At 35.4% G+C, this 21097-nt stretch overlaps 4 protein-coding genes and 2 pseudogenes across 5 annotated transcripts; 2 read left to right on the top strand and 4 right to left on the bottom strand.

Annotated features, from left to right (window-relative positions):
• Positions 1 to 100: 100 nt before the first annotated feature.
• Positions 101 to 2196, bottom strand: LOC104776453 (dynein light chain 1, cytoplasmic). Its single transcript, XM_010500528.3, has 2 exons — positions 1598 to 2196; positions 101 to 478 (listed from the first exon to the last, which is right to left on the bottom strand). Exons 1-2 carry the CDS (start codon positions 1835 to 1837, stop codon positions 320 to 322), a joined length of 399 nt encoding a protein of 132 aa, XP_010498830.1. The 5' UTR covers positions 1838 to 2196; the 3' UTR covers positions 101 to 319.
• Positions 2197 to 2498: 302 nt separating this feature from the next.
• Positions 2499 to 4858, bottom strand: LOC104776452 (endoglucanase 4). Its single transcript, XM_010500527.3, has 5 exons — positions 4204 to 4858; positions 3786 to 3878; positions 3437 to 3710; positions 3180 to 3343; positions 2499 to 3080 (listed from the first exon to the last, which is right to left on the bottom strand). The coding sequence occupies exons 1-5, from the start codon at positions 4816 to 4818 to the stop codon at positions 2757 to 2759; spliced, it is 1470 nt and encodes a 489-aa protein (XP_010498829.2). The 5' UTR covers positions 4819 to 4858; the 3' UTR covers positions 2499 to 2756.
• A 990-nt stretch (positions 4859 to 5848) lies between these two features.
• On the top strand, positions 5849 to 7017 carry LOC104776449 (21 kDa protein-like). Its single transcript, XM_010500526.3, has one exon. The coding sequence runs from the start codon at positions 5957 to 5959 to the stop codon at positions 6767 to 6769; it is 813 nt and encodes a 270-aa protein (XP_010498828.1). The 5' UTR covers positions 5849 to 5956; the 3' UTR covers positions 6770 to 7017.
• A 2289-nt stretch (positions 7018 to 9306) lies between these two features.
• LOC104776448 (uncharacterized) lies at positions 9307 to 10100 on the bottom strand. The gene has a single exon (XM_010500525.3). It carries the CDS (start codon positions 10029 to 10031, stop codon positions 9456 to 9458), a length of 576 nt encoding a protein of 191 aa, XP_010498827.1. The 5' UTR covers positions 10032 to 10100; the 3' UTR covers positions 9307 to 9455.
• Positions 10101 to 17231: 7131 nt separating this feature from the next.
• On the bottom strand, positions 17232 to 18540 carry LOC104778832 (putative pectinesterase/pectinesterase inhibitor 6 pseudogene; annotated as a pseudogene). Its single transcript, XR_015594655.1, has 2 exons — positions 18512 to 18540; positions 17232 to 18045 (listed from the first exon to the last, which is right to left on the bottom strand). The product of XR_015594655.1 is annotated as a putative pectinesterase/pectinesterase inhibitor 6 pseudogene (transcript).
• Positions 18541 to 18542: 2 nt separating this feature from the next.
• Positions 18543 to 19852, top strand: LOC147946718 (uncharacterized; annotated as a pseudogene).
• Positions 19853 to 21097: the final 1245 nt, after the last annotated feature.

Here is a 21097-nt window from a genome sequence, read left to right as displayed (position 1 = left end):
CGTTAGTACTAAGTACCAATTACAATCCGACAATTAAGGTTCTGAATTTATCTAAAAACTATTTTAAAACTCATTCCAGTAACAGCCGAAAGAGAAGTTGTTAGAAGAAGAAGAATATGTTGTTGCATTGTTGTGAAGTGGAAACAATAATTCACAAGATAAAAAGTCACTTCTAATTACACAATAGGGAGCCGAGCCACAAAGATTTATTTTGTCTAGGCAGGGGAGATATTAACTCTGTGAATTACACAGAGTGGTGATTACTACAATGACAGAGAAATTGAAAGGGAAGGAGAGCAATCATCAATCAACTTTTGTCTCATTTTTGATCTAACGGCTCCACTGCGGTTTTGAATAGGAGAACGTAAACTTTGTCGATCTGAAAATATATGAATCCTCCAATGGAATGAGTCACGTATGAACCAAAGCTTGTTCCAACAATGCAGTGCCATGCCGGGCCGTATGCTGAATCGAAGTCCTGAAAATGTAAGACAGATGAGAAAAATTTGTATGATGAGTTTAGTTTTTAAATCAGCTGCAACATGTCGTTAGACAAATGGGACGCTAAGATTCACTTTAGCGGCTAACATGGAAGCTGAACTTAAGAGATAAGAAACATATGTCAATCATATGAAAGGACACGCAGCAGAACCTGACTTGTATGTCAATCATAAAAGCTGTGGGTGGTAGATTAACTAAAGAACATTGAAAACAGTAAGCTGCACATAGATAAGTGAACACTGAATTTTTCTTACACAACTACTACATAAAACCAATATATGGATTAATCAATGCATCTACCTATTCAAATATGATAAGTTGAGGGATTCACAAATTCCTAGCAATCAAAAAGTGCTCCATTTCGCTCCATATGTAAAAACCAAAAGCTAATCATCAAAATCCCTATAAGAAGGAATAATATCCTCACATTTTAAAGTTATAATCATCAACCACTGAGCCATACATACACTGTGCAAATTAGAAAATCCATAGATGGACAACTCTATATATGGGGCAGTGTAATGCCAAGCTGGTTTATCAGAAGACAACCAAGTCCTTTATAAAAGGTTGTATATGGGCAAGGTTCAAATCCTACGGCAAACATGCTTCAGAGTTTATCATTAGGTAGCATCTAAATCTAACAGCACATTTACATAATAAGGTGGTAAATGCTAGGTCTTATTAGTCATGGCCTAACTCAGCTCCAAAATCATCTCAATGAACTGGTCCTTGCAACACAAAAACGACCAAGTCAAGTAGACTAAAAAGAAGAAGCTACAAATAGAAAAGAAAACAACAATGAAACAAATTCAAATATGGGACCATATACGAAATTCAATACTCTGCAAGTACACAAAAACGAAAATCCAAATTCAAGATTCATCACATAACAACTTACACACATCTTCAAACCAATCAAGAACGAAAAAGACAATATAACCCCACATTTTTACAGAAAGCATGAGACTTTGAGACTTAGCCCTAGAAACCCAAAAGCAGTGATCAAATTTCAAAACTCACTCCACAATACCAAACTTCAGTGACTCCAATTTCAACCCAGATACAGAGAAATCAGAAGAGAGAAAAAAGATCGAACCTTTTTGAGGGCAAGAGCGAGTCGTTTGTTATCAGCCTTCCCAGGCGTAGCATTCAAAATCTCACGAGACAAACTAAAGGCTCTGTTTTGTTGAGGCAAAGGCATATCTGAAGCCCTAACTCGGACATTAAACTCATCTTTCTGATCTTGCTGTTCTTTGGCTTTCTTCTTCTGTATCAAGCTGTTCAAGAACTTGCTTCTTCTCTCTAGCTCTAGCTCAACTCCTTCCATCTCTATCATATCCCTCGGCTAAGACCCTCTTCTTCCCTATTTCTCCCCTCCCCTTCGAATCGGAAAAGAACAAAAAAAAAAAACCAAGCTAAACACCCCTACTTAGTTAACTGTGTCGAAGCGAACACCATCTGTTTGACGAAATGTCTGAGAGATGAGATGAGATGAGATGAGATGAGATGAGATGGGTAAGGGCTTGTGGAGGAGACAAAATAGCGTTCTTTGTGTTGTGGAGGAGACAAATTCCTAAATGTTAATGATTTTTACAAAACTTTTAATTTTGGGTTTGGTCATTAAACATTAATTACTCTTGTCTCCTCCTTTTCTCCCATTATTAGTTTATTACTCTTTGTTTTTCCCTTACTCCCATGATTAAAAAACATTAATGATTCTTATAATTACTCAATACATTACTCCGTATTAAATCGTGTGTAATTTGGAGAACCATTTAATGTAAAATACGAAATTCATTCTTTGGTGTTGCTTTCAAAATTAAGGAATGTGTATTCTTTGTTTTAATGAGTCTTTAGATTATTTCAATTTAGGGAACTTATGGTATAAATCTTCCTAAATGTCATTGAAATCTAAATCTTAATATTTTTAACTAAAAAAAAACTTCTAAACCACCTCAATAACATTGAAACTCCGAAATGTAAAGAACTAAATTCAATTCAGGTTGCATATTTGCTTCCAAATTAATTAAGATGAACACTTTGTGTTTTTACAAATATATTTTTGTGTTTTTACAAATGGAATAATTTTTTTATCATCGACTAATTCTTATGGTTTATAAAGTGTAAACACATTAAGAATTGTCAATATCTGGTAGGGCGGTCTAGTAACTAATCAGCACACCTCTAGAGTTTACTCTAACAAGAAGCTAATCATCATAATCTTTGTAGACCTCATTGCTTTGGAGGTGTGAAATCTAAGAACGGGCCGAGAAGTAACCAAGAAGGCCCAACAGAGGTGCGTTGATGTAAGTCGTCGGCTCGGTCAACTGAAAGTAAGGTCTCGAATCAGGAAAATCGTCAGTGACATTAGGGCCACCAACGACGGCACCAATCAATAAGTTAGGGTTAGGATTCGGACTGAGGAAGTAACGAGAACCGTCTTTGCACCCTATACGACCAGGATGGTCCACAACTGAAGGAACCGAGCTGCCACGATGGTGAATCATCTGAGGAAACTTCGGACCGTATCCAAACATATACGACATTTTCATCGGATTATCTCCTAGTATGTAGTCCACCTATTTTATAACGTACGCCACCAAACAACATTAACACTTACGTTGATGAAACGTCTCCATGGTGAAACAGAGTTATGATGGTTAATTAGTTTTAGTTACCTGACGCTTGGCGGTTTGGCGTAGAAGAGCAGGCGAAGCTGTGAAGTCACCACATTGCACCACCTTTTTGGCGTGACTTAGATAATTAGAATATGTAAGTAACAAAAACGACAATGATGTTACATGCTGCATATTGCTCCCTCCACTCTTCACTAATAGTCCTCCTGTATAGTATGAATACAAGTATACAACATGATCAAGAATACCACAAAAAATATTATCAAATAAACTATATATTAATTTTGAAATTTTAATACCTTGTGAGTATTGGACTTGAGGATGGGAGATTCCAGGCAATAAAGAACAGATGAACTCATCAGCGTTTTGCGTAAAACTCTGAAAATAATCTGCTTTTCCCATTAATACCATTTTGGAGATTAAGACATTAATCCCGGCATGTTTGTTATCCCAACCAAACTCGTGGATCGTATCTCCAGCTCTTAGGATAACTTGGTTTTTCACAATGAACTCTCTATATACACGTTTCTTTGAAGCTTTGTGTAGCCATGCTGCTCCCCAAAGCAACTCATCCTATACACACAACTTCATTAACTAAAAGCTTATGAAATTAAGAAATGTCAAATCGTTGATAAAATCTGTAGTTACCTCGTAACCGTTGAAATCGCAATAAAAAGGACACACTGCTTGGTAAAGACTATCACTGTACGCTCCTCGGTACTTTTGGGCGAAGGCAAACACCTGTGAATACATTTTCCATATAATAAGTTTATTTTCGTAGATATCAAAAATACACAAAGTCAAAAGCTTAATTTGTTTCTTTAATTAAGTAATGTGAAATGGTTCTTACGTTTCTAACAAAGATAAAAGTAGTTCATACTTCATAGTAGGTCTAATTGTCTAAATCTATGCATGTGGGTCAAAAATGTACGGAAACATGATTAGAAACCAATAAAGAGAATATTTATCACACAAGCAAAGTATAATAACCAATTGCTAACACTTTTTTTTGACAAAATCACGATTTGTGTTCGTATTAAAAGAAACGTTAAAGTAATAAAAGTACCCTTGCTGCTCGGTCCAGGAGCATCTTGGAGTATGCTGGATCGCGTTTTTCAAACACGATCGACGCGGCTGCTAGTGCGGCTGCGGTTTCTCCCGCGACTTCCGAACCAGGATGGTCTTTATCAATTTTATAAACCGTTCTAAGCGTGTCCATGTCCTCGGGACGTTCCCAGCAATTATGATCAGAGTAAGCGTCTCCGACTTGGACAAATACGACTCCGGGAATCTGAGTCGCTTTCATTAGATAATCCGTTCCCCATTTGATAGCCGTCACGGCGTTTTCAAGCTCCGGTCCCATCGTTTTACCGAAATCTATGACGCTCCACGACATCATCGTCGTCGTGAACGCCATCGGGAATCCAAACTTCACGTTATCTCCGGCGTCGTAGTATCCTCCCGTTAAATCTACGCCGGCGGAGGAACCGTCGCGCAAGGCGGAGTCACGGCGCCATTTAAGACGTTGATCTGGCGGGAGTTTGCCGGAGCGTTGACCCTCGAAGAAGAGGATGCTTTTACGGAGAGCATCGCGGTAGTCGTGTCCGGCGTAGATCTCCGGTAAAATAAGGAGAAGCACGGCGAGCATAATCGCCGGAGCCATAAATGAGTTTCCCGCCATTTTAAGTTTCTCACTTTGGTCTTTGGTTCTCTTTTTTGTTATTGACGAATGAGGAGCGTGGTGGGCTAATATTTTTTATACTCAAATAAAAAGACAACAACCAATGAAAAGTCGCCACGTGTATGTAATGGATTGGATCAAGTTCCATGTTGGGTAATTTACGCTTGATTGACGTGTGATTTTTGATTTTAGTATCCCAATAATATAGGCTTTTTAGGATTTACGCATATACGACCGTATCCATGAGGATGAACCATATATTTACTTTTTATATTCGATCATACTTCTTACTATATATCGTCTCGGCGTTTTATAGCAAGTTAGCAACTCTCAAAAGATTTTTTGTGATAATTAACATTTAAAGTTCCTATTCATGTATTTAGAGACCAATGCGCGCAATTTGACTACGTTAACTGAATAACATCAGAAAATTAATTCGAACTCCAAATGGGATTTTTTAGTTTTATCTAATGATGTGAACATTCAAATTAGCTTTGAATGTAATTTATAATGTAACATGGACAAAATACTAGTACTAGTTTAATATATTGTAATTAGATACTAATTTATACTGTAGTTGAAAAATGCATTAGTCTAAACAATTATCTGATATAGTTCAAATTTGTTATCGTTTCACATATCTTCATGAGTTTAAACGAAGCAGTTTCAATGGCAATACCTTTTAAGTATTAATAAGCAATAATATGATGGGAAAAAGTAGAATTTTATAAACTTAGGATATACGATATGAAACGTTGACAATTTGATGTACATATATACAATCATGGATAATAAACCATATGATACGATTTGTGGGAGATACGAGGTTGACTTATACAGCGAGAGATGTTGCAATTTGCATAAAGCTAGCTGACGGCTGAAGCATCTAATATTCCTTGCTCAATGCGCAAAACAATTTTTTCGGCTACTTAAAAAAAAAAAAAACACGTAACCAGTATATAGATAAAGCTACCAACGTCTGATACATTTCTTTATGCCATGGTTTCAATGAGAGAGCTCTTAAATTTGTTTTTTTTTTTTTTCCTTAAATTTGATTTGCCTTACCTCACTTACTCTATATACCGGTCTTAGTGGACTAGCTAGATGATAAAAAGTTTGCATTACTATTTCACCAAATATGTTAAATACATTACTAGCTAGATGGTTTCGAACATTTTCCCCCAACCCATCAAAATTGATTATAATCCTAATCTACATGTTTTTTCAGTATAAATATAAATCTGAGGTCACAAATACCAAAACCATCCATAACCCAAAAAAAGTCACTTCCGTGTCACAAAAAACCAACACACATAGAACAGAAGAAACCATGAAACCTTCTCTTCATCAACCACTTCTCTTCTTCTTCTTCTTAGCCACCTTCCTCCCATTAATCCTGACCGTCCGTTCCCAATCAGACGACTCCGAATTCATCCGCGCGAGCTGCAACACCACATTATACCCTGACGTATGCTTCTCCTCTCTTTCCTCCTTCTCTAGCTCCGTCCACAACGACCCGGCTCTCTTGGCTCGAGCCGCAATCTCCGTTACTCTCACCAAGTCCGTTGACTTAGCCTCATACCTCGCAAACATCACCACTCCCCAGCCAGAGAGCCAAGACGATGGTGCCCACCACCCAACCGCAGCCGCCGTTTTTCATGACTGTTTCGACAACCTTAAAGACGCGGTCGACGAAATGAAAGGCTCGATGAAACAGATGAGGGAGCTGGTCTCGACTGGCTCTCTCGAGTCGTTCAGGTTCCAAATGAGTAACGTGCAGACGTGGCTCAGTGCGGCTTTAACCGACGAGGAGACTTGTACGGACGGGTTTAAAGACATTCACGATGAGCCGAGGAAGGATGAAGTATGCGCACGGGTCGATGACGTAAAGAAGATGACTAGTAATGCGTTGGCTCTAGTTAATCGATGTGTTGATAAGGCAATACATTGATCATTAAATCAAATATTTATCAAAGATTCTTCTTCTTCTATTTTTTTTTTTACTTGAAAAAAGAAATATTATTTTTTATTTTGTTTTTGGTTCTCACGCGTGCATGATAGAGATATAATAAGATAAGCATATTTGTCATTGGCTGTAATGTAATAGTGATATAATGTAGTTGTTAACGCTTTTTGTTTGTCGAAATTACGTAAAGAATTAAGTGTGTGTGGAAATAAATGGTAGTCTATTCTTTCTTATTTAGATTTGTCCTTTTACTATAAAATCGTTTTAGAAGGTTTCAAAACATTAGAAAATCATTATGAAGGTACAAAATTGTATGAGCTGCTTTTAGCTTTTTGATCGAGAAAAAACAAGAAATAAGTTGACTTTATCTGAATGTTAAATTTAGTGGTAGACAAAATAAGTTTGTTGTCGTTGCGTAGTTTAAGTGGTGATAAAATTATAGAAAACCAAAAAAAAAAATTCGGAAGAATCTTGGCAAATGATTTTAAATAATGAAAGAAAGTGAAATTATAAACGTCTTAAAACAAAATACAATGGATTGGTTTAGAACGAAAATGACTAATTACAGCCTAATTAAATGACACTTATTCTAAAGTGATGAATAAAGCACATGATTAAAAACTAATGACGGCTAATGGTGGTGCATAAAAAAGTATATAATGGCTAATGTATGCATGCGCTGTAACTCCACCACTATTACATAGACGTTTACCTGTTAATGCGCGACAAGCTATAGAGGAGCTAATTCAATGGGTTGTTGCAACATGTATAATTAAGCGGATATACACATGCATACACTTATCTTTTGGTAACCATTTTTGAATATATATGTGCGTATGTCGGTATGTGTATATACGTGTGTGTCTCACTACTGTTCTCCAAGTGTGGAAATATAAATTATATATATAGTGTTTGGTTCACCAAACGTAGATTCGTATACATGTGATGTATATATATGATACACCAACCGTAAATGTTTATGATTATGAGAAAATCTTCGCTTAAATGATGAGAAGTTCAAAGTCAAAACCGATTAATAATATATATGGGAATCAATATGGTAGGATGCGTGAAGAAATATAATGTTTGATTTGTAATTTACAAAAATAAGTGATTGGAAAATTTTATAATTGGTTTGGAAGTATATGTTGGAGAAATATATATGATCCCGTGACCCCTTTGAAATTGACCACTAACCCATTTGTTTGTCATAAGTCATAACACACAACGGACATAATAGAAACTCATCTCTGTCTCACATGCCTTCTCACGCCTTATCCTTTTCTAATTTATAAGATAATGATTAACCTATCATACAATCACCTAAGTTATGTCTATTGTAAGGTATTCATATCTAACTAAGTCACTGAAATGTTTCGTTTGGTACAATATGCCATCAAAAATTGCTTTCAAAAACATAAATTAATTATAAGAATATTAATTACCAAAAAAAACAAAAACAAAACGCTGATAAGACCTTTTGTGCATAACTTTTCGTAGTACGAGACTTCTCTAGATTTACAGAATATGATAAGTTTTGAACGGTTTTAAAAGGTCAAAGTGTATTCGTAGTAAATAGTAATTTTTTACTAAGGATGTGAAAAAAAAAGGAGGCAAAAAAATGAGAAAACCTCAAAAAGCAAATAGGTATCAGAAACGGGGAAGAGAGGAGAATTCACGAGACGCAAAGAAACAAGAGTCCTTTTTTGTTTTCTAGTCACAATCCAAGGGTCCATCTCTGTTGTATCTACCTGTTATTGCTTAATTTTAGACACGTATTCATTTTCTGATGAATATGTTTTTTCCTTGCTAAGTTGGGGAACTCATAAACACATTCGCCAGCCATGATGTTAGTTTCAAAAATAATGTTTAGATTTCAGTGTGTTACACTGTTACGTGTCAAAAGTACTACTCATTTGTCATTTTATAAACAATTTTTTCCAATGAGTAGCCATCGATCGTTTGTTCACTTTTTTTGTTTCTTATCATTTTTTTTATTTTGGGACAAACTTTTGTTTCTTATATTTTATCTTTCCAAATTGTTTCTTTTAAATATGATTCTAAAGGGCTTTCAGAGCCCAAAACTTAAACCTAGTCCAAGTAACCATCGGTGATTCTTCTTCTTTTCGTTTTGTTTATTTGTTTCTTATGGGACATGTAGATCGACAACGGAAACTCGAAAAACCATCTGCAATAATAGTCACATATCCCTAAAATTTTATTAGTACTAAAGAAAACATTTGAACCTAACAATCTTACATGGTAATTGGTAAGTCTGTAGCTAATAGGAGTCTTTTGAAAAAAAAAACTTAAAATTCACAACCTTCGAATCATGGATAATTAGCATTAGCAATTTAGCACCCTAGCTAGGTAGATCCATCTGAATTCACACAATCAGAAACTACTTAAATCTATAAGCTAGTCATTTGATATGAAATCAAATGACATATCAAGTTTCAGTAAAGGTCATATATGAAATATATACAAATGTATAAACCAGATCAATAATAATAGAGGATGACTGAGACATTAAAAAATAATGATATTTAGGAGCATTTAAATAAATAAAGGAAGGAAGAAAGAGTACTCATGCATAAAGAAAATGTAAAAAAAAAACAAAAAAAAAAGTAAGCATAAAAGTTACATAATATAACTCATCATTGTTTTTAATCTAACCCTTCTTCGCATCAGCTTGCGCCCTCGTAGCCCAGGCCATGATCTCCTTTTTAAGATGTTCTTCAACAGTTTTGAATACCGCGAGATACGGGTGATAGTAATTAGAGCGATCAGCCTGCATACACTTGACCAGGGTATTAAAAGCAGGTGTAGGACTAAAACAACTTCTCTCAGACCTCCCGGTCTTCTTACATTCTTTGCGGAAGTCATCCCAAGCCATAAAGGCTTCTTTGCAAGGTCCTCCTGTCATGAACTTTTCAAACAGCGTGGAAGTGTTGTCCTTTGGCTTCGCATGGAGGAATACTTCGATCTCCCTCTCCATCAGTTCTTCGCCATCTCTCCTCAACGCGAAAGACGGCTGAAAGTAATCAGAGCGAGCCTTCATACATTTTTCCAGCATCGAACAGGCTTCCCGCTTATCTTTCGCCTTATCACCACCTATACAAGCTGTAAATAATTCTCCGCAACCACCTCCTTTCATGAACACATGTAATCGATCTCTCACTGCCTTCCGCGAGATGACTTGGTTATCATCAGGTTTGGATTTGGGTTTCATATCCGTGGATGACATGATTCCTATGCTAATTCACGTTCAGCGCCGGATTTAGTCAGAAAGCTCCGTATTTTTTTCACCTTAGGCTCTTTTATTCTTTATTCACAAGGCATATATATATATATATATATATATATATATATATATATATATATTCCTTTTACATAAGAAAAAGGCAATATATTGAGAAAAAAGTAAATATAGACCAAAAGAGCTGAGAGATAAGAAAGCTTTACCAAAAAAAAAAAAGATTTTTTTCTTGCTTATGTGATTTAAATTTTTTAAAACAAACATATATTATTTCTTGTGTTTTTTATGTTTGGTTAGTAAAACTAAATTTATGTAGTTAATCGACTAAATAAATTATATTTATTCACAACTACAATAATATAATTACTACTTTAAATTATTTCACAAAATAATAATGTACATATATAAAATATATAAATATAAAACTATAATATACATCAAATAAATTAAAATATTATAATATTGTAAAGTAATTAGTATTCAATAAAATATATGTAGATGTACCAAAAAATTAATATTTAAATATGATTTCAAACAAAATAATTTTTTAAAAGAAACGTAATAATAATTTTTATTATTTTAAAAAAGAAAAGAAGTAAACATAAAAATTAACTCATCATTGTTTTTTAATTAATCCTTCTTCGTACGGTACCCAAGGCCATATGATCTCCTTTTTAACATGTTCTTCAGCAGTTTTGTATACTGTGAGAAACGGATGATAGTAATCAGAGCGATCAGCCTTCATACACTTGTCCAGGGTTTACATGCCAGGTGTAGCCGTGTAGGAATACAACTTTTCTCGGTCTTCGAAGACAACTTATCTTATGAGTATCCTAATTAGATCCGAAGTTTTTTTTATTCCGTGATACGCATGGATTTATTTTTACTTTTGTTTTATAATCAAATCCCATATATTAAATTATTAAAAAAAAAAATCTAATCGACATTTTAGTTGTAACATTTCAATCGCCACTTCTTAGTGGATCCATGTCCAATCCAATATATAGGCCCATTTTTATTAATGGACATCACGTTTTCTCATTAGACATGTGAGCCCATCCATATTCGTCGGCTTTAAAGACTTGTTACCATCCCTACAAATCACCACATGATCTTTTCTGTGTTTTGTCCTCACTCGCACAGTTCCGACAATCACTTCCCGAAAAGTCACCTATCCTGAGACTACTCCAGCATAAGCATCCTTAATTGTGGAGTTCTCTCAGGACCCTTGACCGAAAAGATAAGCTCACTTTAGTGACATAGGTGGTCAAATCAATTTTTTTAAACCTCTCCGCAAGTCGCTGAAACCGGAGTGTCACAATTCACCCCCACTAACAGATCGCAACGTCCTCATTGCTCATCAACACCGTCACCCCCGACAGTGTGAGCCAACTCGACTCTACACTTATCTGGGTTCGGCTCTGATACCACTTGTAACATCCCGACTGCCACCTCTTAGTGGACCACACGTCCAATCCCAGTCCATGGGTCCACCTTCCTTAATGGGCCTCACGTCCTCTCATCAGGCCCGTGAGCCCATCCATATCTGACGGCTGGTTTGCTACATATAAGAGACTTTAAAAACTTGTTACCGTCCCTACAATCACTTTCCGGAAGGTTACCCATCCTAAGACTACTCCAGCATAAACACGCTTAATTGTGGAGTTCCCTTAGGATCATTGACCAAAAAAATAAGTGCACTTTGGTGACAGAGATGACCAAATAAAGTCTTTTAAACCACTCCGCAAGTCTCTGAAACTGGGGTGTCACACGAGTACTAAAAGCAAACCTTGATGTTTAATTAGTCTTGTTTAATTTATTAAATAACGAAATATAGAAAAGATTAAAATATCTCTCTATTGTACAATTAGAATATGTTGTTTTGGGATGCTACCAATTTGTAATACATATACAGTGAAATTTGAAATTTGTACTATCTTCTTTTTATGTGGCTTGTATAAGTCTTTCCTTTGCAGATGAAACGACAAGTGATTTTCTTCCCTTTGCCTGCTGGTTTCTCCCCACATCAGAAGTTGTTTTACTTTTGTTGTTGTATTTCCTGTCAACATTAGACCAGTAATGTTAAAACCCAATCAAACCCCATTTAGTGGCTTTTATTTACTTAGTGAATAAATATTTTGATAGAGAGGAATTTTTTAATATACAGTAGGTGAGATAGGTGTGGTGTGGATTAGGTAGTTGATTTACATTTTCGTCTAGAAAGAGACATTTAAAGCTTAGTAAGAGATTGTTTCTTCTAAAGTATGGAGCTTCCCAAAAACAATCATATTTTACCGGTGGTTATCGTTAGAGAGGAACTCTAGAGTAGAGTATAGAGCAATTTTTTTAGGTTGTAACATTTTGAAAAGCGTAGTTAGTATGTGGAGTGGGGATGTTGATTCCCAGTAGATTGAGGAAGAGAGATTATAATAATAATAAAAGTAATCAGAAATTGAATTCTATTGGATTATAATTTTATGGAAAACAGATTACTAATATTTAATTGGAAATATATAAGAAAGTAACTCAACAGTAGTGTAAAGAGCAACTTTTTTAGGTTGTAACATTTTTAAAAGCGTAGTTAGTGTGTGGGGTGGTGGTTTTAATCCACACCACACCTATCTCACCTACTGTATATTAAAAACTTCCTCTCTAACTAATAAAAAAAAATATGAGAAGGTTTTTCTCAACTTTTGCTAAGGAGATGACATTTGGCTTACTATATTTTTGACACCTGTATTTTTTTGTTTGGACCTAATTAACTATAGTTTAGACCTAGTTAACTACAGGCCCATAAAACCAAAAAAAAAAAAAACCCCATCTATATATCCTTCATTCTTTAATTAGAAACATATGCAACACCCAAGAATCTAAAGCCACCTTATATCAGTCTGTGGTTGGTTTCATCTTGGAACTTAAATTTGATTAAGTCTCTAACACATCCCTTCTAGATGATTTACCAATATTTAATTAAATTTATAGGTTTGAATTCTTGGGTTTAATTTCTGTGTTTGAATCTTCTATAATTTTTACAGGCACAAACAAAATCAAATTTAAGTAAGATGGTAGGTAGGTATTATTTAAGTAAATTAGTTTAAATTTTTTAAAAAATTGTTTATATAAAATTAAAATTTTGAGCTTACTTTCTGGAAAATTACGTAAGATTATGATATGGTTTTGATCTATCTATAATTTTTAGTTCGATTCTCACTAATTATTTCAAACGTTTTGGTATTTTTGAATTACATAAAATTTAGAAGTTTTCATATTAGGAATTTCAGAATAAATTATGAACATAATCAGTTATGTTTTGATTTGAAATAATACTATCATTTTATGCATTGCCTTATACCCACTATTTTCCTCAATTTTCATTCCTCAATTTTCATTTTTGTTTATATTACTTCTCATTTTAAAACTTATTATTTTGAAATACTTGCGAATTTATGATCATTAATATTTGATTTCAATCCCTTCTCCTTCTTAAAGGCTCAAACATTCTATAAAGTTTAGTTTTCTAAAAACAACCTATTACCATACAAACACATCCTCTTTCAGACTATTGTGAAAAATAAAACATTTACTTTCTATTATATCTTCGATTCAATCTCCAACGAACAACAAAACACCGGTAACAATAGTATCGTTGTTCGGATCATCCATTTTCGGAAAGTTTCTAACTTTAGAAGAAATATTGTCTTAGAGATAATCACCTTTTAGGGAGTTCTTTCTTCGACATTGATAAGGGCAAAATAACCTTCATCTTTGTTTTTCATGTTGAGTGAGTGAAGGCAGAACTAAAATTTAAATTAAATATGAATCACATTTTTTTTTTTGAACAACAAAATTTAAATTACATATGTTTTTTATTTTAATATATGGCAGAACGTTGTTTTTCACTTTGAATAGTACCTTCAAATAGTTAGTACGTACACAAAATAAAATAAAAAACATATGAAAAGAACTATGAAACAATGGATTGCCACACTCCAGACTCATTGAAAACAACACACCGGAGTATTCCCACAGCTTCGGATGGAGGAAAATGTGACATTGGATGGTTCAAACAGATTTTTTCATTTTCAAATTACAGTTTGTGCATGAAATGTAATGCCACCCATTGCACAATACACAAGTTCAACCACTTTTGCTTTACACCAAAAACAAAATGTTCCTTAAAAATATCAAGACGATGTTTTAAGTAATAGTAGTAAAAATAAAATAAAAATTGGTCATATTACCTGGCCTCCATCCTTGTTGTCTGACGTAAGTATCTATTTGGTCAATCACGTACAAATCTTTTGGGTCTAAATAAATGTTGTCAACTAAAATTGACTGGACATTACTTGCCTTGAAATAGTTACTGGGGAAAATATTAAAGACTATAAGATTGTTGTTCATTTTAGAAGATTATTGTAAGAATATTAGGAAAAACTGATGTGAAAAGTAAGACAAAACTTGATTTAATTGGAAGGAATATATATTACATGTTGGAGAATGGGGAAAAAACAAATACATAATTAACCAGATGTATATGAAATATAATACCTTTAGCAGAATTGTTGGAGTTAAAAATACATGTGGGTTGACGATGTTGCATTCAAATATAAATAGTCTGCCGAGAGTGTAAGAAGTTTGGCATGTGTTTCAAAGACAAGTTTTTCCCAAAGAGAGACATTGCTTTCCCCGAATCAACAGATCTTTGAACTTAGATAGGCGAGTTGCATGCCTGAAAGCAAGTAAAAAATTAGTTAGAGTGGAAATTTTTAATATGCAGTATGTGAGATAGGTGTGGTGTGGATTAGGTAGTTGATTTACATTTTTGTCTAGAAAAAGACTTTTAAAGCTGAGTAAAAGATTGTTTCTTCTAAAGCATGGAGCTTCCCTAAAACAATCCTATTTTTACCGGTGGTCATCGTTAGAGAGTGACTCTAGAGTAGAGTAGAGAGCAATTTTTTAAGGTTTTACCATTTTTAAAATTGTAGTTAGTGTGTGGAGTAGAGAGCAATTTTTTTAAGGTTGTACCATTTTTAAAATTATAGTTAGTGTGTGGAGGTGTTGATTCCCAGTAGTGAGGGAAAGAGATTATAATAATAATAAAAGTAATCAGAGATTGAATTATATTGTATAATTTTATGGAAAACAGATTACTAATATTTAATTAGAAATAAATAAGAAAACAATTATCAAATTACTTATTTTACTTTGATGGCAAGACGTTACGTTTTCAAAAGCAGAATGCAAAACTAAAACTAAATTCGAGCTTCAATTTAAATACCATATGAGAGGAAGAGAAATATAGGGGCTGCAAGTTCAGATTCCATTTGTTTGTTTGTTAGGCAAATTTTTTAATTATCAAGGGATTAAATGGATAATTGTGATCATATTTAATTAGCAATAGATCTTAAACATTTGTGTATAATAAATTATAAATTGAAATTAATATAAAGACATGTGTCAGCTATATAAAGCGTCAGATGTCATCGTCTCAAACAAAGATTCCAGCTAGTTATATAAGATTCCGTGTCCAAATTCTTGGATTTGGAAGAAAAATAATACCTTGTAAACGACTAACTAATATACCAGTTTAGTTCTGAATTAATATAAGGGCTAGCTAATTAAACTACCAAGGAGGAGTTAATTATATAACTTCGTCCAGAACGATCCAGCTAGCCCTCTCAAGTCTCCGTCACTCTCTCCAAGTCTCTCGACTTAACCTCATACCTCAGCAATGTTACCACTCTCCAGCCGCCGTCATTCACGTACGTACGACTGATTCGATCGAGAATCATAATAAAGACGCGGTCGGTCGAGGAAATGATGAGAGGCTTCATAAAACATATATGAGGGAGTTTGTCTCAATAGACTCAACTGAGTCGTTCAAGTTCCACGTGACTACGTGAGTAACGTGCAGACGTGGATCATTAGTAATTAATGAGTTTGGCTCTAGTTAATCGGTGTGTTGATAAGGCTAAGGCGATACATGATGATCCTTCAATCGTGATTCATCAAATAATAGTTAATTATTTTTCTTGTTCTTTCTTTACTTGAAAAAAGAAATTATATATTGATTTTTTTTTGTATCTGGTTCTCATGTATATATAGTCTATCTGAGGTAGCAATTTATATCAAATTAATTAGGATAGTGAAATAGTAATGTTATGTAGTTGACTAGTTGTTAACGTTTTTCGTTGCTGGTCTAGACCAGTCTATATATTATCTCTTTTACTTATTTATCCATTTTTACTATGAATAGTTTTATGAGGTTTTAAAAAAATTGACTATATTTAAAATCTGGAATATTGATTATATATATATGAGTTGATTATATTTAAAATTTGAAATGTATAGCGGACGTAGATATAATTATACTCATATATATATAATCAATATTCCAGATTTTAAATATAATCAATTTTTTAAGCCGTTGCTCTCGAGTCGCCATTATACTCGGTGATTTAGGCTCTACATCCATATATATATGAATTTGTTATCAAAATGAATAATTATTTTCAAATCCAAGTTAGATGGTTACCAATTATGTGATCAAAAATAACAAATGCAGTCAAAACATGGATTTGTTTGTCCACAAAAACAATAAGCTTATAAATGAGAAAAATTACAAGATAATCTAGAAATTATGAAAAAGAAAAAACAAAACAAATCATCTCCAAACTAGTAAACTGTCTTTTCGTCAATCATGGAACTTATGATCATGAAAGGCAGTGGAGTGAATAGAAAATCACAAGGTGGCATGAGTTATATTTTCATAGATATATATGATATGGATTTGAATTTGAATTTGGGTTTGATTTTAATTAATATTTTGTCTTTCTTTGATAAATGATTTTGATATTTACTTAAAAGTCTTTTCTATGTAAAAAAAAAATGTAGACTTTAAAGTGCAGATAGAAAAGAAGATTGACAAAAAAAAAATCTATATATTGTTTGATTTTTTATGTATTGTACTAGGAATTCGATATGTGCATTGCAGGCACAGAAAATTGAAATTTTATGTATTGTTTAATTAACATTACTAATTTGTTATAGATTGCAAATTTATTATTGGATAAGAAAATATATATATATATATATATATATATAATTAGTATTTCTAATTTAAGGTTAACGTGACAATGTACCTATTATCACAATTGCTTTATAATTAATTATTAATATTCACTTACGTTTACGGAATTTAAAAGTAAATTTACTTAGCAATCGAATAAAATATATGTCACAACATAAGAAATTTTGTAAAATTATAACAATCACACGCCAACAAAAACATAAAACATAAAAATCAACAAAGTCCAATCAAAAGACTCAGAACAAAGTCAAAGTCCATCGTTGACCGGTACTCCCGCAGCAGTGATCCAATGGTTTCCGTCCATGAAATTCTCCACCGTGAATTTTCCGGCCTCCGTCGCCGTCTTTATAACATGGTAATCTGGCCACTTAACTCTACCGGCGACACTTGCTCCAGCGCCGGTATTACCATACTCACCGTAATAAAGAGTCCTCAGAGCAAACTCGCCGTTCCAAGGCAACCACCCCGCTGGATTCACCAACCCTCCAAGGTTACATTTCATGAAAACCGTCCTCGAATACGACTTCCACGGCCGTCCTAAGTAAGTCTCGGACGCTGTAGCCACCGTAGAGCCATGTACGACGAAACCTGTGTTCTCGTTCGGGTCTTTGCGTGATTGAGCGATTGATCGTGTTTTTCTGACCGCTCATCGGCTTGAGAGCGTAGATGTTGCAGTTCTGGAGGAATGCGGTTGCGTCTCCGAAGATGAAATCAACGGTTCCATGAATATTACAGTTCTCAAGAACTGACGGCGAGAGTGAAGGTAGAGAGTGTCTTGATAGCCTTTGAAAGAGCAGCCGTAGAAGACGGAGAAGTCTGAACCTGATCGGAGAGCCACAGCCTGATGTTTCTCCGGTCCAGCCGTGTTCTCGAATGTTATACCACGTGCGATAAAACCTTCGCCGGAAACAGCTGTTGGCGGATAAAGCGAAAATGTAGTCCGATCGTTATATTTCAAGAGTAGTACATCATATGTTTTTAATGTTTCGACAATAACGAAGAGAATAATGTATACAACTATACATGTTGAGACCCATTAAACGAATAAATTATTTTTCTTTACCCCAAAACGTAAATCAAATTGGAATTATACTTAAATAAATAGTTTTTAGCTAAACGTGTATTATAGCAACTAGCCTCCCGATATTTATTTTACTAACCTTTTTATGAAAGTCCTTTTTGTTTTGATTATTACAATTTTCCAAAAACTAAAATCTTATTAAAATTGGATAAATTATGGCTATTATGAGTGTTTATGTTAATTTATGTTATACAAGAAATTTGTATGTAAATACGTGGAAACATTAATATTATTTGTTATAAATAAAGATTACTCTTTTGATGATATAACTCTGTATATATAACACGGACGACATACCAAAAGTAGCGGACCGAAACGTCGTCGTATCATCGGCGACATGACAGTCCACGACTATTGCCAAAAGCTGAAAACATTATCCGATCTACTCGCCAACGTCGACTCCCCTGTTTTCAACCGTGTCGTGGTGATGCATATGCTGAATGGATTGTCCGAAAAATTTGACAACATCGTCAATATCATCAAACATCGCCAACCGTTCCCGTTCTTCTCCACTGCCAGATCGATGCTCATAGAGGAAGAACGCCGCATTGCTAAACAAGTCAGAACCGGGTCGTCTCCATTGGTCAATTCCTCATCTCCAAATGTCTTGTATGTCTCAGCCCCTTCCCATCAACACTCTGGGTCTCGCGACTACAACCACCATGACGACACCAATTACGGTCACCGAGACAACAAAAATAACACCGGCTATCGCGGCAATAACAACACCGGCCATAGGGGTCACGGAAGAGGTCGTGGAGGTCACGGTCGAGGACGTGGACGTCAGCAATGGCCTCAACAAAACTGGCCGTTGAACCCATGGAACTGGCAGACACAACAACCCTGGTTTGCGACACCAACGCCATACCTGCACTGGCCACAGCAAAATTGGATGCACCAGCAACCGATGGTGCATTTAACAACCACAAGTCCAGCGGCTGGCCTCCTCGGACAGTCCCCGCATGCACCCCCTCCTCAACTACCACAACTTCCTACCAACATGGCTGCTGCATTTGGCACTATGACCATGCAAGATCCCACCGACGCCAGTTGGTACATGGACACTGGAGCCACGTCTCATTTAACCGCACAACCAGGTACCCTTCATTCCCTTTTTAATTCTAGCTCATCCCCATCGGTTATTGTCGATAACGGATCTTCTATTCCCACTCAAACCATCGGCCATTCATTTCTTCCCTCTAAAACTCGACCTCTTTATCTTAATAATGTACTTGTTTGTCCCTCCATTATAAAAATCTTATCTCTGTCCGAAAATTCACCACTGATAATTATGTTTCTGTGGAGTTTGATCCATTTGGTTTTTGTGTTAAGGATTTCCCGTCTCGGATCCCTCTACTCTGATGTAACAGCACGGGTCCTCTTTACTCGGTCCATTCACCACCAGCGGCCGTAACTCTATCCTCACCACCACAAGCTATGCTAACGACGGTCCCTAATTCAGTATTATGGCACCGCCGTCTAGGCCATTTGGGAAACACAACTCTTCATTATCTTCGTTCTTCTCGTTTAATAAATTGTTCTAACATTGATATGTCACTTTGTCATTCATGTCAATTGGGGAAACACATTCGATTACTTTTTGATTCAGTTATTTCTTCTGTTTCTGCACCTTTCTGATATAATTCACCAATTCTTAGTATCAGCGGGAATAAATATTATGTTATTTATCTAGATCATTTTACTCACTTTCTTTGGGTTTTTCCTCTTCGAAATAAATCTGATGTGTTTTCAACTTTCTTAACGTTTACGGCTTATATTTCTAACCAATTTGGCCGCAACATCAAATCTCTCCAATGTGATAATGGTGGTGAATATCAAAACCGACAATTCCTTGATCATCTCTCTTCTCATGGCATCACTCCTCGCTTCTCTTGCCCATACACTTCCCAGCAAAACGGCAAAGCCGAACGTACTCTCCGGACACTAAACAATTCTGTTCGGTTCTTTACTCTTCCAAGCGAGTATGCCTCCAACATATTGGGTTGAAACACTTATGCTAGCTACTCATATTTTCAACATCCTTCCCTCTTTTGCAATTCAAAACGAAATTCCGTTCACCAATCTCACCACTTCTCCGACAAACAAATCCCTTACCGCAAACCGCTCCTTTACCACCAAATCCTCCACTTTCTCCGCCAAAAACTGCTCCACTTCCTCCGCCAAACACTGCTCCACCACCTCCTCCTATCGGTGGCCATTCTATGCGCACACGCAGTAAGAGCGGTATCACCAAACCTAAACAACCTCTTTCTCTTCATACCAAAACTCTTTCCCCTCTTCCTTCTTCTTATTTAAAAGCTTTAGAAGATCCTAACTGGACACCGACCATGCATGAGGAATATGCAGCTCAAATTAAAAAGGGAACATGGGATCTCGTACCACGCCCCCCTAATGCTAACATTGTGCGTTCCATGTGGTTTTTCAGCCATAATTTTGGTGCAGATGGCAAACTCTCTAGGTACAAGGCACGATTGGTCGCCAATGGGAAATCCCAGAAGATCGGTATTGATTGTGACGAGACTTTTAGCCCCGTTTTCAGGCCTGCCACTATTTGTCTTATTTTGGAGCTCTCCCTCTCTCGCAAATGGTCAATCCATCAACTCGACGTCAAAAATGCCTTCCTCAACGGGACACTGTACGAGACCGTCTACATGCATCAACACCTTTGCTTCTGTGATCCATCTAAACCGGACCATGTGTGACTCCTCAAACGGTTTTTCTACAGCCTCAAGCAGTCCCCACGTGCATGGAATCAACGGTTTGCTCACTACGCTCGTCGCATAGGCTTCAAACAAAGGAAAGCTGATCAATCCCTGTTTGTATATCATCACGCGAATGAAACTGCATATTTGCTTTTATATG

This window comes from Camelina sativa, chromosome 3, assembly GCF_030686135.1.
Source record: "Camelina sativa cultivar CO46 ecotype springtype chromosome 3, ASM3068613v1".
NCBI lineage: Eukaryota > Viridiplantae > Streptophyta > Magnoliopsida > Brassicales > Brassicaceae > Camelina > Camelina sativa.
This window is presented reverse-complemented; position numbering and strand designations above follow the sequence as displayed.

Bases quoted from the DNA above. Each gene is read 5' to 3' on its own strand.
- LOC104776453 (XM_010500528.3), bottom strand. From the start codon at position 1,837: ATGATAGAGATGGAAGGAGTTGAGCTAGAGCTAGAGAGAAGAAGCAAG. The intron at 479-1,597 runs GTTCGATCTTTT...TTACATTTTCAG, and splicing joins TCGCTCTTGCCCTCAAAAAG to GACTTCGATTCAGCATACGG.
- LOC104776452 (XM_010500527.3), bottom strand. From the start codon at position 4,818: ATGGCGGGAAACTCATTTATGGCTCCGGCGATTATGCTCGCCGTGCTT. The intron at 3,344-3,436 runs GTATTAAAATTT...CATACTATACAG, and splicing joins TCAAGTCCAATACTCACAAG to GAGGACTATTAGTGAAGAGT. The intron at 3,081-3,179 runs GTAACTAAAACT...GTTATAAAATAG, and splicing joins GCCAAACCGCCAAGCGTCAG to GTGGACTACATACTAGGAGA.
- LOC104776449 (XM_010500526.3), top strand. From the start codon at position 5,957: ATGTTAAATACATTACTAGCTAGATGGTTTCGAACATTTTCCCCCAAC.
- LOC104776448 (XM_010500525.3), bottom strand. From the start codon at position 10,031: ATGTCATCCACGGATATGAAACCCAAATCCAAACCTGATGATAACCAA.